Genomic DNA, 17,671 nt, shown 5'->3' with positions numbered 1-17,671 from the left:
TCCAGGAGGTGCACATCTGAGGATCCAACCAATGCAGGATTGAAAATGTTTGAAAAAAATAAGTTATCTTATGTAGTATATAATTAAGCCTGTGATGGTTATGTCTGTACTGAACATGTACACAGTTTTTTCTTGTGGTTGTATTAGGTATGATAAGTAACCTAGAGATGATTTAAATTATACAGGAAAAAAATGCATGGGTTAAGCCAGGTGTTATGGTCCTCCTGTAATACCAGCAATTCAGGAGGCTAATAAGGCAAGAGGATTACAAGCTTGAGGCCAGTCTCAGCAACATAGTGAGACCTTGTCTCAAAATTAAAAATAATAAGAACTGGGGATGTAGCTTAGTAGTATTGTGTTCAATCCCCAGTAACCCCCCTCCCCAAAGTGCATAGGTTGTAAGTAAGTACTATGTCATTTTATTGGGCATTTGTGGATTTTGATACCCATGAGGGAGTTTTGGAGTCAGTACTGAGCCAGCTCTCTGTGATACCAAGGGACAACTGTACTCTTTTTCTTGGAAATTGTTGCCATCCATGACTTTCCCAAACAAGAAAATCAAGACATGCAATTCTCCTATGTGCCCAGAAGAAGTGAACTGGAATATTTGGCTCAAATATCTTTATTTATTTATTTTTATTTCCTATGTATTTTGAAGACGTGGTAGTCACATGATCCAAAATGCAATAGCACTGTGACCTCGTGTCCGTCTGTCTCTTAGGGGTGCATGGTAAAAGTGCAGCCCCACCATTTTTACTGAGTCGTCCGTCTCCCCTTTCAGGAGCCCAGCAAGTTGGCAGTTGTACACATAGCTGTGATAATTCAGACCTCATTTTAAAAATCTCATCCATATCATTCCATGTATAGTTCAACTTGTCCTCTTTTGTACGATCTTTCGGTCACTGTCTGTTTTGCTATTATAAAGACCGCTTCTGTCTTTATGCCTTCGTGGGCAGAATAGATGGAAAGGAGGCGATTTTCTTTGGGTCCCTCTTACCTTTTTGTACCCCTGAGAGCTGAGGCCCCTGGCTTCTGTCCTTGACCTAAGCACCCCTTTTCTAGAAGGTTCCTTGGGCCCTGGTCTGTCTTGGGCCATGGGGTCCTGTTTGCTGGAGTGGGCTTGTTCTGCCTGTCCTAATGCAGGCCATGTTGGGTCCAGCCTGGGATGGGCCCTGGGAGCTCTGCTGATTTTCAGTGTGCCACCCACGGAGAAGAAATGAGGTGTTTCCTGTGCTGCTCCTGAATAGGCTGTCCTTCTGGCGCCTGGAGCACAGTGATGACCACTGTTGTATACAGAGGGGGCCTGAGTAAACTAAAGCCAGTGCGCATTTCTCATGTTCTCCTGAAAAGAGCAGCAGGAAGCTCGGGTCCCATTCCTCTGATCCAGTAGGGTGCAGGATCCCTAAGATTCTGAGCTCAGTCACCTCCCCCAGGCCACCAGAACCAGCACTGACATGGAGCTCAAACCACCTTGGTGAGCCCTGAGGGCGGGCGCAATGTCTTCCTTCCTCCCAGCCCCCGTGTCCCTGGGGGCAATGGCACCCCACAGGAGGCATTGCTCAGAGCATGTTCCCACCTGGCCCTTCTCACGGTCCACCTTTCTGCTCTGCATAGCTGTTATTCCTGTCCTCTTTGCCAGCCACAACTCTCCAGCAGACTGACCCAGTTTAAGGGTCATATGATTTAAGACTCTGAGTCTCAGTTCCTCAGCTATGAGCTGGGGTGGCCTGTCCCATGCTGGGAAGGCTTAAAGGAGCTGACAGATTAGAGTGCCCAGCACAAGGTGGTGGGTCACCATCCCCAGGAGGGCCCTCCTGGCCCTTCCCATTGAGGACACGTCTCCACAGAGAATGCAGCAATTCCCACAGTCACTCGCCATCCTGCCCCCAAACCAAGCCTCTTGTCCCAGCCCCTTGCCTGCTCTCTCCCTAGGGATACTGTTGTAGGAACATGCTGAGCCAGCTTGGTGACATAATCCCCCTCTCTCCTTTTTGTCTCCTCCAGGTTCGGTAAGAGTGATTCATTTTCATCTCTTCTGCCACCTGGAGTCCATGTTTATGGTGCTGTCCCCATCAGGGGTGGATGTCTTTGACCCTCTCTTAGCCCGCTTGGCCCTTCCATAGTCCAGAAGCACTGGCACTGGTAACCGCTTCAGGAAGTAGTTATAAGACAGGTGGCCTTAAAATGAGAGGCTGGGAACTGGGTGTGGTGGCACATGCCTGTCATCCCAGCTACTTGGGAGGCTGAGGCAGGAGGATCACAAGATCAAGGCCAGCCTCAGCAACTCAGTCTCAAAAAAAAAAAAAGTGCTGGGGGATATAGCTCAGTGCAGAGTACCCCTGGGCTCATCGCCAGTTAGTTATGGGAATAAAAAAAAATGATAGGTGGGCCTTAGCCCAGCCTCTCTAAGTGTCACAGTCCACACAGTCCAGCAATGAATCCTGTCTCCACCCTGCCATCTCTATGGTGACCTCTTTGACAGACACTTGTTCTCTGGGCTGCCATGATGGAGAGGGAGGTGCCATCTGCCAGGTTTAGGTGGACGTGAGCTGTCCTCAGAGCCCTGGCTGGTGTCCCAGGACCCCTCCCTCCAGGAGAGAGACATTGCTTGAGGCAGCTCTGACTCAGAGAGTACAGATGTCCTCTTGGGAGGGGAGGAGGAAGCCCAGACAATGCTGGACCCCTTTCTCCACCCCTCCACTTACAGGTTTGGAACAGAATCTCAAACATGCTGCAGGACCTCTCACAGGTCAGAGCCAGGGAGGCAGCTGTGTCTCTGGCATCCACTTTTAATTGAGTGGAAATGCAGGGATGCCTGGTTTTGCTTGAATGAAAGAACAGTTTCTTTTCACACCATACCTAGCTGGCCAAGGAGACTTGGGGGCAGGCAGGGTCCCAGGAGGAGGCGGGGTTTAGCAGGCAGTGCCAGTTATGCTGGAACCCCAGGGAGGTGGGGCATATGGAAGGAGAGAACTTGGACATCCCTGTCCCCAGGGAACACGCAGAAGCCCCCAGACCCTTAAGAAAGCCTCAGAGAAACATCCAGTGTTTCCTGTCCCAGGGACAGTACAACCCTGTTGTCATCCTGTTGCTGTGGTGACATGGGAACTGCAGAAGCAAGGTTATTCAGGGCCAGTATTCCCATCCAGGTCAGGAGCAGGGCTGCCTGGCAGGTGTGCCATCTTACTTTCCTGTCCCCCACCTGTGGCCAGTGGTACAAATCACAGGTTGCGTTCAGAGCCAGGTAATTGAAGATTCAGTTGCCCCTTGTCCGTCTCTCAGGCTGGCCACCAGCCCCTTCTAGAGCCCTGTGTTTTGACAGCCTTGGGTTCTAATGGGGGTGTGGAGGGACCCAGGGGAAGTTGCGAGGCATCAGCCCTGTGGTGATAAGCCAGAGAGCTCCGGGTGATAGCATCATGGAGACCCTGGTCATCAACCTTTTCTCCCCATTAAATCCCATTAGTGTGGGAAGGATCGGTACCTCCACCCTTCCCCTTGTGGTGATATGTGATCACCTTAAGGTGATCCAGCACCAGCTGTGCACAGGGCCAGTCTTCAATGGCCTAAAACCATCATGCTTTAAACACTGGTTCCTAGGGGAAGTCCAGATCAGGAGAGGGTGCCCCCAGGATGTCCTCCATGGAGGCAAGCAGAGGGACATCTCAAAGCCTATGACCCTCTCTCACCCAGGAAAAAGGGTACCTGAGATGTCTCTAGAGCCTCGGACTCTAGGGCCCCAGTGGGCCTGGTCACGTGGGAGCTTCATCTTGTCCCTGCTCTTCCTGTCCAGATCTGGCAAGGGTGACTCTCAGGAGTGCTTCCTGGGTGCTTCTGGAGAAAGGGTACAGGCTGAGCTGCGTGGCTAACTAGCCCTGTACCCACCACCAAGGTCAAGGTCAAGCTTCTACTTCCACCTGTGCCCTGTGTTCTGCCTTCAAGGCTGCCTCCACCAGAGTAGAAACCCATGGGGACAAGCAGGCTGAGCCCTGCAGAGGCAGGTGGGAGCATCTGCTAGAGAACCAGCCCCATGTGAGGGAGGTCGCATCCATCCCCTGGCCTAGCTGCCTGCTCCTGTCTTGATAGGTTTTGGTTCAGGGAAGCACTGCTCTACTGTGTGACATCCTTGTGTCCTTTCTGTCCTGCGATCTCTGAACTGGAAGGTCACAGGCATAAGCTGTCCTAGGCAGAGCTTCCTCAGCTTGCCCAACCTGGCCTCTTTCCCTGCAGATCTCCCACATGGATCCCCACAGATGGTACGAAGGGACATCGGCCTCTCAGTGACACATAGGTGAGTCCAGGTTGGGAGGGGTACAGAGCTGGGCTGGGACCAGAGGGGCTGGGAGCCCTGCTGACTGGGGCATCTGTCCTGGCCTAGGGTTCTTTGCCTCTAGCTTGCCTGCCCATCTCCTTTAGTGACATAAACCTTGTCACCAGCCATGTGGGCTTGCTGGGCCCTCACCTGCCCCTCCTTGTGTCTCTTCCTCACTCTCCCCTTCCCAAGACATGGGTCCCAGAATAAATAGGTTCAAATCATGGGAAGGAAGAGCCAAGAGCCTCTTCTGCCCCCTGCGGTGTCATGAGGTCCTAGGCTGACCACACATCAGGAGCTCTGTGGAGGTTGCAGAAAATCCATGTTCCTGGGTGCTCCTCCTCCTCTGGATTTTAAACTTTTGGTAGCTGGTGCTCCTACATGTGGAAGGTGGCTGATACGGGCCGTGATGTGGACAGTGCAGAGGTCTTGGCCTCAACACTCCTGAGGTGGTGTGTGCTGGCCCCAGAGGCCTGGGTGGTGTCTCATTGCCCCTGGATGGCCAGCAGGACAGTGTCTTGGGACGCCCAGGCTCTAGCTGTCCCTGTTTCAGCTGTTGTAAGCGTGATAGGGAATGCTGTTAAGGGCACTGCCACTTGCCAGGGCCTATCATATCCCAGAGGGCAGCTGCAGGTCCCCAGGGTCAAGCACCATGTCTGAGGTCACGCTGCCAGCGAGACAGAGCTCGAGTCCAGGGACCTCTGCTTGGAGCCTTGTCAGAGCTGGAACGCCTGCACCCATAGCCTTGGCAGGAGGGTACAGGACACCCGTGGGCTGGGCGGTCAGGCCCGTCACCTACCTGTCCAAGCTGGCTTCTGGCCTGTGTACTAAGAATCCTGGGCCTGCCTAACTCTCGAGTGTGGTCATAGTGATCAAGTGAGGTGACATTCAAGGACACACTGCATTCATGGTGCTATTCACATTCCTCTAAAGCTAAGGTCTGTCTGCTCTTGGGTCTTCCACCCTGCAGGCTGGCCTAGTGTCTTTTTTTGGAGGACACCACCTGCTCTAACCCTACCAGGCTCCCTTTGTTTTTCAATGTTTTAGACTTGGGGCTGAAAAGGCATTCGCGTGTTCAAAATTTTAAAGGTTTAAAAAGGTAGAAAAGTCCTCCCTCATCCCTGTTCCTGGATCCCCGATTTCTTGTGTACCTACCTCCTAGATTGGTTTTATAACTATCCAATATGTATATTTGTTTTTTTGCTTTTTATTCCACACAAATAATATATATATACATAACTATATACTATATGCACTGTTTTATACTTTGCTTTTTCCTTTTTAAAATTACAGAATTTATTTAGAGCAAATGCACATGTGAATTTATGTGTGTAGACCCTGTTTAGACCATGCAGATGCAGGACTTTCAAGCACACCAAAAAGTTTGCTTTGGCTCTTCCCAATTGCTAATGTCACCACTGAGCGATTCCTACTCCTGTCTCCCATCATAGATTAGTTTTTTCCTGTGCTTGAACTCGGTATAAATGGAATCGTATCAATACTGTACCTTAGTTTTATTACTGGATGGTGTTACTTGGGGCTCACTTTATATTTGCACAGAGTATTTCCTAGTTTTCTTTCTGGCTGCAGTGTTCTTTTGTATGGCTGGACCTTGCTTTGGTCAGTCACTGGTGATAGACACAGGTCATGTCTAGTCTTCCTGCTATATTCATACTGCAGAGACGCCTTGCCGATTTGACACTTGGGGGATGATCTGTTGGTAAAGTCCTGGGACTCGAATTGCTGAGTCAAAGGGGTTGCCCTTTGGTGATTTTGATTGCTGTTGCCAATTTGGTACCAGTAACCACACCAGCTTGAGAACGTGGACAGCGATGACTTTGTGGCTGGGAAACCTACATACCTTGGGAAGCAGTGGCCCCTGGGAGAGATGTCCTGGGGCTCTGGGATGCAGCCAAGTATCTCAGTTCCCCTGGGCCTCATTCTGTGTCCACCCCCTGCAGGTTCTCCACCAAGTCCTGGCTGTCGCAGGTCTGCCACGTGTGCCAGAAGAGCATGATGTTTGGAGTGAAGTGCAAGCACTGCAGGTGAAGGCCGAGGGGGAGGAGCAAATGCTTGGTGTTTAGGAGCAACCCGTCACTTCCTCCGTGGCCTCAGGTCAAGGCCGAGTTCAAGAGTCCTCCCAACCTGCTGCCCATAGACCCGTGCAGCAACCAGCCTAGGGGAGGTGGCTTGAGGCGCTCCTGCAGGAAGCGGGTATTTGCAGTGGGCTTTGGAGGATGAAGAGAAGTTTAGCAGGTAGACCAGGGGAGAAGGAATGCAAAGGCAGGGAGGGAAGTGGGGCCTGTTCTGGGAACTGTAAGGAGTTCTGAAGTTCGGCCTTACGCCTTGGCACACGAGGAGTGGGAGATGGGCAGGCAATGGTGAAAACAGAGTGTTGGCTTCTGAATGGGGAGAGGGAGAAGTTAGATTCTGTACAAAACCAGCTTTATTTTCTCAGAGCATTGTAGTTTCTATAGGAAAGAAGGGCAAGTGGACAGCCGATGACAGACGACTTAACCCACACTGTTCCCTATCCTTGGCTTTAAATGGAGGACCTCCAGCTTCCGTTAAGCATGGAGAGCCGCAAATGACCCCAACCTCCACACTGCCCTGCTGCAGCAGTGTGAAGCTGGTAGGGCACCAGCTATCATCCCACTTTATTGATGAGAACACTGAGGCTGAATGCAACCTGCAGAACCTAAAGAAGCCACCAGCAGTTTTCATTGCTGAGTCTGGGGCTGACCCTCAGGCTGCACAGCAGGGGCTTGAGCCCAGGGACTACACTTGGGACCCCCTGGGCCCTCGGGTAATGCAGACATTCTCCTCATTTGTGTTTTGTAAGTTCAGATTTGCCTCAGTTTTCTGAAGGTGGGTGGCAGGTCTCCTCTTTAGATGGAAGAAATACATGCATGACCTACAGTGAGTCACAGCGGGTGTGATGCAGCCTGCCGGGCCTGAAGGAATGGGTAGGTGATGCAGAACACAGCATGTGAGCAGACAGTGGCTGCTGCTAAGGGAGAACAGTGTTTGGAGCTAATGTTTGCTGAGAAGTTGTGGAAACTGAGGCAGTCGTGGGTGAGTGCTGCAAAGCTGCTCAGCTGATGCTCACAGCCCTCCCAGCGCCTACTTTTGCCTCCTTTATCAGGTTGAAGTGTCACAACAAGTGTACAAAAGAAGCCCCGGCCTGTAGAATATCCTTCCTCCCACGTGAGTGCCCCGCCCTCTCCCCTCTGCCCTCAGGGATGGGGTGAACCTTCCTTAGCATGATGTGCACCCTGCTAACGGGATTCCTCCCATTTCAAACAGTAACAAGGCTCCGACGGACAGAATCCGTCCCCTCGGACATTAACAACCCTGTGGACAGAGCCGCCGAACCCCATTTTGGAACCCTCCCCAAGGCGCTGACCAAAAAGGTATGGTCCTTGCTTCTGGCGGGAGGGCCGCCCTTGCCTTCCTTTACGGCGCCCCCCAGTGGAGGCTCGGTGGGAACGCAGGACAGAACACTCCCGGGCCTGGGGACCTGCGGAATCCATTGCCATCAGGGATCCTGTCCTGGCCTCTCTGCAGGCTCCTCATTCTATCCACATGGTGGTTGTGCAACTTTGGTTCCCACGCCCTTTCTCCTCCTCTGAGCCAACATTTCCTGAGCGCTTACTATGTGCCAGGAACTTTTCCATCAGTGATTCATTTGACTCTTAAAATAGCTCCAAAGGGGGCCACACTTGTGGCTCAGTGGTGGAGCGCTTGCCTAGAACATGTGAGGCACCGGGTTCAAACCTCAGCACCACATAAAAATAAAATAAATAAATAAAATGAAGTTAAAAGAAATAGCTCCAAAGGGCATGTACTGATTTCATCAATGGGGAAACTGAGCCCAGGGTCCTCTGAAAGCCCGTGTGCCTTCTTGCCAGGTCTTCACATGGTGGGAGGGAGGTGTGTGCCTCTGGCCTCTTTGGTAGAGGCACGGGTCCCGTTAGATGGCCCCACCCTCACGAGCTAACTGTCTATTCAAGGACCACACAGCTTAGTACTGTCACCTTGATCGGAGTTCAGCAGAAACCCACAGGTCCTTCCTTTCCTGACCAGCGGGGGCCCACTGCATCAGCTTTGGTGGACTCCGGAGTGCACTGTGCATTCCTAGCTTCCAGGGCCTGCCAAGGACACATGTCGAACTTGGCACTAGGCCCTGTTTATAAACTCTCTCCCACCCTCTGAGGCACTGGCATCCAGGAAGCACTGGTCAGCTAGGGCTGCTGATTAGTCACCTTGAGCCCCCACTTGGTTTCGGGTGTGAAGGGAATGACATGAACATTTAAGTTAGGACAACTGTGTGGACCAGCCCTGTCCCAATAAACCAGCTCCTGTGGCCATCTTCTGGAAGCTTCATTCTAGTTCTGGAATTCTTGACACTCCAGGATGGTTGGTAGCACCAGCCCGGGTTGTTGCTTCTCTCGGGGTTTTGTAGCTGTATCTGGGCTGAGAATCCCCAGTACTGTAGGGACAAAGTCTGCAAAGACATTCCTCATTTTCTTCCTACTTCTAGCAGAGTGCATGGCACATAGCAGATGCTGCGTAAACATTTGTCAGAGCCTGGATTTAATTCATTTAAAAAAAGAACCTACTGTGTACCCAATTCAGAGGCAGGCAGGCACTGGGCTGGGAGAGATGTTTGTCCAGCAGACTGCCTGAGGACATCTGCAGTTGAGGAACTGTAGTGCCCTGAGGGAGAGCTGCTGGGCACTGTGGGCGGGACTCGAAGAGGAGCACGGTCCAGCCAGGGTCCAGCAGGGGCTTCTGGGAGGAAAGTATGTTGGAGCTGAAATAAGATGAACAGGAGCCTTCGAGAGCAGGATCTCTACATGTGGCCTTCCCCAAATATCAGACCTGGAAAATGTTACTGCTGGAGGGCGGGACCCGAAGGGCCCTCAGCGGCCTCCTTTGCAGTGGGAAGGTGGGGGGCAGCTGGGCAGGGCAGTTGAGCCCCACCTATTCCCGTGTTCTGGTCCCACAGGAGCACCCTCCAGCCATGAACCCCCTGGACTCCAGCAGCAACCCCTCCTCCACCACATCCTCCACACCCTCCTCGCCGGCTCCCTTCCCGACATCGTCCAACCCATCCAGCGCCACCACACCCCCCAACCCTTCACCTGGCCAGCGGGACAGCAGGTTCAACTTCCCAGGTACCACACCTCTGGGCTTCTGCGGGTTCTCAGGGATGCAGTCAGAAGCCCCCCCCCACACCCCCAGGTTCAAGGTCGAACACTGCCACCACTGGTGTCTGTGTAGTGCTTACCTCAAGGACAGTAGGTCAGGTCGATGAGGTCGCTGCACCCATTTTATAGATGGGGACACAGAGGTTCAGAGAGGCATGGTTGCCCTGAGTTTTACAGTCCATAGGAGCCAGTGCCAAGCCCAGGTCCCCTGACACACAGCAGCCTGTGTGTCCTTGACATAATCCCCACACTGTCCTCCTGTGCTTATGGTGGCTTTTGCTGAGCATTGTCACTCGTTCAGGGCTGGCTTCTGGGACCCCAGTTGGCATAGCAGAAGGCATAGTGAGTCAGAAAGCCTAGGACAGAGCTTTTGGGCCTGACACCTACACATTCCATGATTCGGGCCAGCTACCCAAAGGAGATCCCTCACTCCTTTCTCATAAAACAAGGAAACCATGTCAAGTTAGAGTTAAGCGGTACCCATGGTACAGATGAGAACACCGAGTCCCCACAGGACTGCTGGTGGAGTGGACCTGAGCGAGGGCTGACCTCTAGTGCGACGCACAGCCCTGGATGCCCAGGTCTGCAGGAAGCGGCCTCTCCTGCCCTCAGCCTGGGCGTCCTACCTCTCTGAGTGACAGAGCAAAGCCCGTTCACCCCTGTTGGGACTAAGCTGCTTTCCTGGCTTCCCTGGCAGCTCCTTGTCCTCGGTCTCATTTCCAGTCCCAGAGGAAGAGGGGTGGGCTGTGACGCTCCTGTTTGCTCCAGGCCCAAATGCAGGGCCCCTGCCTTCCTGCACTGAGGAGTCCAGCCAGACCCCCATCATGGTCCCACCCGTTCCAGGCCCGGGTCACAGAGGTGCAGCTCTCTCTGTGCCAGGAGATACCCTGGGGCTGCACACAGCCTGGTGACTTCCTGGGTCCATCTCACCAGGGTCCTGGGAACTTCCCTTGGGGGTGGTGAGACAGATTTTTAGGGCTTTCTCATTTGCTTGTTTCTTTGCCTTAATATGCATGTGGCTGGGTATCTCCTGACAGGAACGCCTCCTCCCAGCACACCCCACCCTTCTGCAGTGGAGCGATGGCCCATTTGATTAACCTCCTCTCCCGTTCTACTCTGTCATTATTCTCTGAAATTGTCCCTTTTTAAAACCACCTACTTTGGCTTTTCCTAAAAGGAAGGGTCTGTTTGAAAGACAATAGCCCCAGAAAAAATTCCCTTTCCGTGAAACCCTGTAGACTTTCACTGATGTCCCCTAGGGGCCTGGGCTCTCATTGTCTCCTATGTGGGGCCATTGTCCCCTAGGGGCCTGGCTCTTCTTGTCCCCTGCTGGGGCCTTACTCTTTCTGAGATCTTATTAGACCATCAGCCCCTCTGGGGAGGGGCTGGGACAGTAGTTAACCTGGGGAAGGAACTGGAACTCCTGCCATCCACCTGCTCCAGGCTGCGGAACATCGCAGTTGGCCTGCGAGGGTGACCCTGGGAAAGGTTAGCCTCCTTTTCCAGTGAGACAGCTAGAGATGTTAATCAACTCCCAAGGTCCCAGAGCCTAGGGGCAGAATTGAAGTTAGAACGTTGTTTTAAGGTGGCAATGGCACACACCTGTCATTCCAGCAACTCAGGAGGCTAAGATGGAGAGAATCTCTGGAACCCAGGAGTTCAAGGCCAGCTCTGGCAACATAGACTCCAAAGTACAAAACAAAACAAAAGGAATGAATCCTTGTCAGATTCCAGAACACAGTGCCTCCCTTAAGAGAGATCCTTGTGGGGAAGCAGGGGAGGAGGCTGAGGCCCTCCCTGGGTCAAGGTGGACTGGAGGGCAGGAGGCCATTCTCCTGCATGCGACACAGTTAAAACTTGCTCAGAGCCACCACTTTTCCTCAGTGCTGTCTGCCCTCCTGGGCTCACCTGCATTTTCCAGAGCAGTAGGGGGCCCTGGCTTTTTCCCAGAGCAGATTGCTGGACTCGGCTCTGGAGCAAGGCGATACTGAGCCAGGCCCTGGAACCCCAGTCCTCCACGGGAAGCCCTGTACCCTGGGACTCCTGCCAGCACCCATTTCCTCCCAGCTCCTTTCCTCCTTCCTGCATGGCTCAGCCTGTCCTTGCCAGGCCCACCTGGGGTGGGGCAAGCGGGGCAGGGCTGTCCCAGCCCATTAACCAGTTCTGTCTCCCGAGCCGTGTGTCCCCCTCCTCCCTTGCTGCGTTTGCTGTTCTGTGTGTGACTCACCTCCTCTTCTATTTAAAGCTGCCTACTTCATTCATCATAGACAGCAGTTTATCTTTCCAGGTGAGTCCTGTGCATGGTTCCACTAACTGACCCCTGCTGAGACCCCCTGTCCAGCCCACATGAATGCCCTCTCCCTGGGTACTTGAGCCCATCATGGCTGGGCAAGGAGGCAAGTGTCCAAGAGGTGGGCCCTTTGGATGGACAGTGCCTTGCTGGGAGGGACCCTGGAACCATCTGCTCCAGCCTCTTGGACATAGACTTGCACATAGGCTGCTTGTTAAAGGTCACCCTGCCAGGAGGTAGCAGAAGCAATGAGAGGAGAGGGCTTCGTTGCTGATGCCGCATGAGCATCTGTCACCATGTCCTCCCCTATACAATGAGAGGGAAACACTATGTTTTACAGAAAGGAAACCCTGCCTCCATTCAGCCAGCCTCACCTTTCTGAGCCTTGCCACACAGTGCCATCTGCTGGCCACCATCGGAACTGCCTGATTGCCCAGCCCAAATAAGACGATCCATTCATTTTCCCTTCACAAAAATTGTTTGGCACACCCTCGCATTGGATTGACCTGTGTGCCAGCATTTGCATCTGACCATATTCTGCCCCTAAGTATTTTATAATACCAGGGCTTTTTTCCCTCTAGCTGAAGGCAGCAAGCATGGTGGGTCTGTTTGTAACTGGTTGTTTATTCTTGGAGTTAAATAAGACAGTCTTGAAGTCACAGTGTTTTGGTTGTTCCAGGATTTTTTTGTTCCCCATCTTGGCTTCATTGAGGATTGACCTGAAGAGCTTGTGAGTCCTCATCCACGTGCTCTGTTTGGGTATTTGCAGGCCAACAGTGGTCAGGACTCTGGGATCAGCCCCCGTAGGCTCGCTCTGAACAGTTGAGCTGCCTCTTACAATTTTGTATCTGATTTTGTTGTCCTCTGCCCTGCCTCCCCAGATCCCGCCTGGTTGCTAGCTCTCGGATGTGTCCGGGGGAGTGCCCCCAAATTGGGAAAACATTATTCTTCTAGAAGCATCCATTCTGCCCGAGAGATGTCAAGGGCAGGGGAAGGAAATACTTATGAAAGCAAAAAGTGAACATGTTTTGAAGCAGAATGCACAGCATTCTTAACTTTTAAGGAAAACTATGAGCCTTCAGAGATGTTTGCCTCCAACCTGGGCTGTTTCTCCCCAAATCTCCCACTTCACCCCTCAGGCATGTACCATCTGTGGGAACACTCAGTCTAGGTTGGGTGAGTGGTGGAAACTGCAGGCTGCCCCTGGCGGGCTGCAGATGTGATGTGGTGATGTCTAGGGAGGTGTTGGCCGAGGCTTCTGAGGTCCAGGTCCCCGACTGCACATGCTGCTAGGCGTATGTGTGCGTTGCCCTGATAAGAAGGCCTGCAGCTTCTGTCAGCTTCTCCCAGTCTTGAGTGCCCAGAGATGCTCATGTCTGGTTCCTCTGACCTTCAGAGGTAGCTTTGGAAAAGACCTAGAGCATGGTCAGTGGAGGTCTCATGGCTGAGCAGGGAGGTCTTTGTCCAGGGCAGGAACCGGGCTGCTGACACCTTGAGCCACTGCCTTTCTTAGGCAGTCTTTCTGAAAAGAGGGAGCAGCAGGGAGCCCACACCAGCCCTGGGATCATGGTCTCTGTGTAGTTCTTTGGTTCCCAGTTGGGACCCATCTGTTCTGGGGCTACAGTTGGGAACACCCCAGACCCAGGGTCAGCCTCAGTTGCCCAAGTTGGGCCCCCTGACATGTAGTGGTGACTTTCCTTCTGCCTGAGAGCCCCTGCTGACCCAACCCTGGACGCCGAGGAGGTGGGGCCTTTGCTCTGGAAATTCCCAACACTAGGTGTCGCTAAGGTGCCCACGGGTTCTGCCATCAAGTGAAGAAGTACCCTGCTTTTGAACAGTCCTGGTGACTGGCTCTGCCTCAAACAGGAGGCCCCTCTACAGTGGTAGCTCTGGCCACCCGCCCCAGCCCGCAGCGGTTCAGTTAGCCTTTCCACTTGCATGTAGGGTGCGGTTGGTCACAGGGACCGGTGCTCACTGAGGCGTCACTACCTTCTTCCCCCAGAGTCCCTTCCCAGGATGGAGCTCAGCATTAGAGGCTGAGTCTGTGTCAGGTTTGAGGGATGAATACAAGTTGGTCATGGGGGAAGTGGCCTGTAGGACAGTGGCAGCCACTCGGGGAACATCAGCGTCCCTGGTTCAGGCCGGTGTCTGAGGCATGGAGAAGTAGTCTCACCCCTCTGTTTTTCGTTTCCTCCAGACATTTCAGCCTTTCCGCCTGCAGCTCCGCTCCCCGACACGGCCGACGGTGCCCGGTATGTGTCCCTTCTCTTTCTGAGTCTCTCTTCTCTTTCCTGAGGCTGCACCCCAACCCTCCACCCCCACCCTGAAATCTCTGACCCTCCCTTCCTGGACAACGCCACACCCCCAGCTGGACAGATGGAGAACTCGGGCTATTTCACTTGTATTTTATTTACCTTCTATCAGCGCAGTTAGCGTTGGGTGGGGCTGCGTGTGACCCAGGAGGGTGGACAAAGGGCACTCAAAGTCAGAGACACCTACTGAAAATAGCTCCCATTGGGTGTCCTTCCCCCCGGCGGGCTGTGTCGGCGCCAACTTCCATCGCCTCCCATGTCTTAGCCCAGCGAAGCCAACACTGCAGTAGGTGTCACCTGAAGGCACTGCCAGCTCAGGGCCACTAAGCTCCATAAGGTCACATGGGGGAGGAAGTGACAGCTGATGGATTCCTTCCTATGTGTACTCTGAACCTGTGTATGACAGTGACACAGCTGAAGGGGCCTTGTTGGTTCCTGCCTACCCCTCAACCTCTGTCACCTCCCTCCACCCTCAAGTCAGGCTGGGGAGAAGGCCAAGGCCAAGAATGGGTGCCCCTGGTCCCCAGCCTCTGCCTGTCACCACAGCATCCAACCAATGGGTGGGTTGCAGTGAAGGTCCAGGCCTCACCTGGGAGTCCCCTGCTCAGCTCAGAACCTCCTTAACAAGGCCCGTCTTACCTCAGGCTCGACGACCCACCAAAAGCAGACGTGTTGGAGGCTCCCGAGGTGGAGGTAGGTGAGACCCACAGACGGACGCTGCTTTCTCCTCGGGTCATAGAGGGCTGTGGGGGGAGAGCAGGTGGTGCCTCCTGGCAAGGTCCCCAGGTGCCCCCTGCAGCAGGTGCAGGGGAGGACGATGAAGCATGCCCCAAACAGGCTGCCATTTGCTATTCTGTTCCGGAGACTAACTGGAATAAGCTCTGAGGTCTCAAGGCCCCCACCCCCCACTCCCTGTCCAGAGCCCTGAACTCTGTCGGTCTGGGAGGGGTCAGACGTCTCGAGGTGTCAGAGCTCACCAGGTGACTCTGATTGTCAGGAACCACTGTCTTGTCCACTGAACTGAAGTGCAAACTGGCCTGGATCCCTGCCAGGCAGTGCAGCCTGCTGGCCCGGGCAGTCAGGAACTCCACGTTCACACAGGAGAATGCCAGAGGGGGACGCAGTGACGTCCTTCTCTGCCAGGGACATCAGGGTCTTCCCAAACAAATTAGACGTTGCTTACAGGTAGATCTTGGAACCTAGGTAGGATGAAGGGCCTGGGGATCACATGGTCAGCAGCTGCATTTAGTGGATGAAGACACTGAGGCCCAGTGATGATAAATGACCTGTCACTGTCCCCAGCAGAACAGAGCAGAGTGGCTGCCAGACCCTGGCCCTCCTGACCCCGTGCCTCTCCTACCCCACCTGGTGGGGACTCAAAGACAGAGAGGAGAGCACCTGGACCTGGTCCCCTCCCTATTTGTTCCTACTTCACTTTCAGGCAGAGGAGCCAGAGGCTGGAAAGTCAGAGGCTGAAGATGACGAGGACGAGGTGGATGACTTGCCAAGCTCCCGCCGGCCCTGGCGGGGCCCCATCTCTCGAAAGGCCAGCCAGACCAGTGTGTACCTGCAGGAGTGGGACATCCCCTTCGAGCAGGTGGAGCTGGGCGAACCCATCGGGCAGGGCCGCTGGGGACGGGTGCACCGTGGCCGCTGGCATGGCGAGGTGGCTATTCGCCTGCTGGAGATGGATGGCCACAACCAGGACCACCTGAAGCTCTTCAAGAAGGAGGTGATGAATTACAGGCAGACGCGGCATGAGAACGTGGTGCTCTTCATGGGGGCCTGCATGAACCCCCCACACCTGGCCATCATCACCAGGTGAGCAGCCCTGGCTGGGCTCTGGTTCACGCATCAGGCCAGCCTCCCCTTCCCCGGGAACCCTGCTATTTGCATAGGAGGTGTGGGGGTTTTAGTGGAGGCATAAAGAAGAGAGAAACAACAGGAATAAATCCCCACTCACATAGTCCCAGTGTCTTTACAAAAATAAATGAGCTGATACCTCTCTGAGGAGAAAGAAAATTCCATCCTTCCATAAAAGGTTACAAGGTGAAAGCTGGTCACCTGCCCTCCCCGCAGCTGGGCACCAATCCCCAAAGATGGAGGAACATCAGCACACCTTCTGTTAAAACAAAGGAGCTGGCATGCGCTCAGGATTTTTCCTTTATAAAAATACACAGGAAAGGTCATGCTGGCTCATACCTTGCTTTCCTCACTTGGTTGGAGTTCTGAGGTCCACTTTTCTTTCTTTATTCATTGGTGTGCTGGGGATGGAACCCAGGGCCTCGTGCATGCTAGCAAGTGCTCAACTCCTGGGCCACACCCCAGCCCCTGCCATTTTGATGTGTTTCACCCATTTCTACACCAGGAAGTGCCCACAGGTATCCTGTGCCCACAGGCATGTCCCCTCCCTGGAACAACAGGGCTGTAACACTGGAACAGTTTTGTCCACAGCATTTAAGAAATTATTATTAACCTTAAAATCAGGAAGAGCAATATGAGGTCCCTAGAGAAATTCTGAAATACACATAGAAGTTTCCAGAAGAACCTAAGCATCACACTGTTTCTATCAGACCAAGAGATTCCTCATTAACATTCTACTGACATTCCCCATCCCTGGACCCTGTGCTTTGAAAAAACAGCAACAATGTAATGAACAAATTAAAAATTCCCATTTTGCTTCTGTCAGATCTAAGTAACCACCACGGAGGCCTCCTGAGCAGTATTTGATCACTTAGGGACCCTTCACCAGGGACATGAAATTCCAACCAAAGCAGGACAACCTGATGCCTAGGGAGCCTGGCTGTGGTCACACCAGGCGACAGTCCCCAGGGGCACCTGCTGCTGCCATCCCATCGTTCATTCATCCATCCTTCCTTCCTTCTCTCAGTTCCATAAGAGATTGGAGTCAGTGGAAGGGGATGCACCTAGAAAAGCAGCAAAATATTAATTAACAACCACTCAGCATGTTGTAGAACGTGCTAAGGGAGACGGAAGCCAGAGAAGGAGCCATCGACATCGCTGCACCCCCGCCCGGTTTGCAGAGTCTTTTGGACTCCAAGAATCTTGTCTCCAAGAGACTGCTCCTAAAACCCACCCTTTCCCTACGATGGTGTGAACCAGCTTCTCCCTGGGACAGCGGAATGAACCGCAGCTTCTCTGTGGGTCCTTCCTCACCCTGGGTCTCAGGAGTCGACAGGGTGGAGGCCCAGACGCAGCTGCTTTTCTAATTATCACTCTGATGCCCCGACGGCTGTCCCACTGCCTTTTCCCTAGTTGTACATTCCTTTATTAAAAAAAAAAAAAGTCCTGAAATCTAAAAATAATAAGAACAATGAGAATCTTTACCATGAACCTCAGAGCCTTCAGGTGGCCTCTTGTGTCCCTAAAAGGCCCCGTTCTTCCCCTTTTGAGTTCTTGTGGTTGTGGTCCTGCCTTCCTGCTGAGGATGGGCTGGCTGCCCTGGATCCCTGGGAGCCTGGTGACTGTTTCCTTGGGCTGCGACAGGCCTCAGGGAGCGTGTGAGCGGGCGCATGCGTGCACCTGC

General features: G+C 53.3%; 1 protein-coding gene across 6 annotated transcripts in view; it reads left to right on the top strand.

Annotated features, from left to right (window-relative positions):
* Positions 1-17,671, top strand: part of KSR1 (kinase suppressor of ras 1) — a 144,271-nt gene that overhangs the window by 111,238 nt on the left and 15,362 nt on the right. For 2 of the 6 annotated variants that reach the window (XM_079130467.1, XM_079130468.1), the window contains 8 exons: positions 4,199-4,288; positions 6,271-6,354; positions 7,455-7,516; positions 7,616-7,722; positions 9,321-9,489; positions 14,010-14,064; positions 14,769-14,817; positions 15,566-15,945. In XM_079130467.1, coding sequence (XP_078986593.1) covers positions 4,199-4,288; positions 6,271-6,354; positions 7,455-7,516; positions 7,616-7,722; positions 9,321-9,489; positions 14,010-14,064; positions 14,769-14,817; positions 15,566-15,945 — 996 coding nt within the window. Of the gene's footprint in view, positions 1-2,004; positions 2,061-4,198; positions 4,289-6,270; positions 6,355-7,454; positions 7,517-7,615; positions 7,723-9,320; positions 9,490-11,767; positions 11,810-14,009; positions 14,065-14,768; positions 14,818-15,565; positions 15,946-17,671 lie in introns of those variants that run through there. The other 4 variants (XM_079130465.1, XM_079130466.1, XM_079130463.1 and 1 more) reach the window with 4 other exon arrangements.

The sequence above is a fragment of the Sciurus vulgaris genome, assembly GCF_902686455.1.
Source record: "Sciurus vulgaris genome assembly, chromosome: 3".
NCBI classification, from domain to species: Eukaryota; Metazoa; Chordata; class Mammalia; order Rodentia; family Sciuridae; genus Sciurus; species Sciurus vulgaris.
The sequence above is the reverse complement of the archived record's forward strand: the minus strand, read 5'-3'. Positions and strand labels throughout refer to the sequence as shown.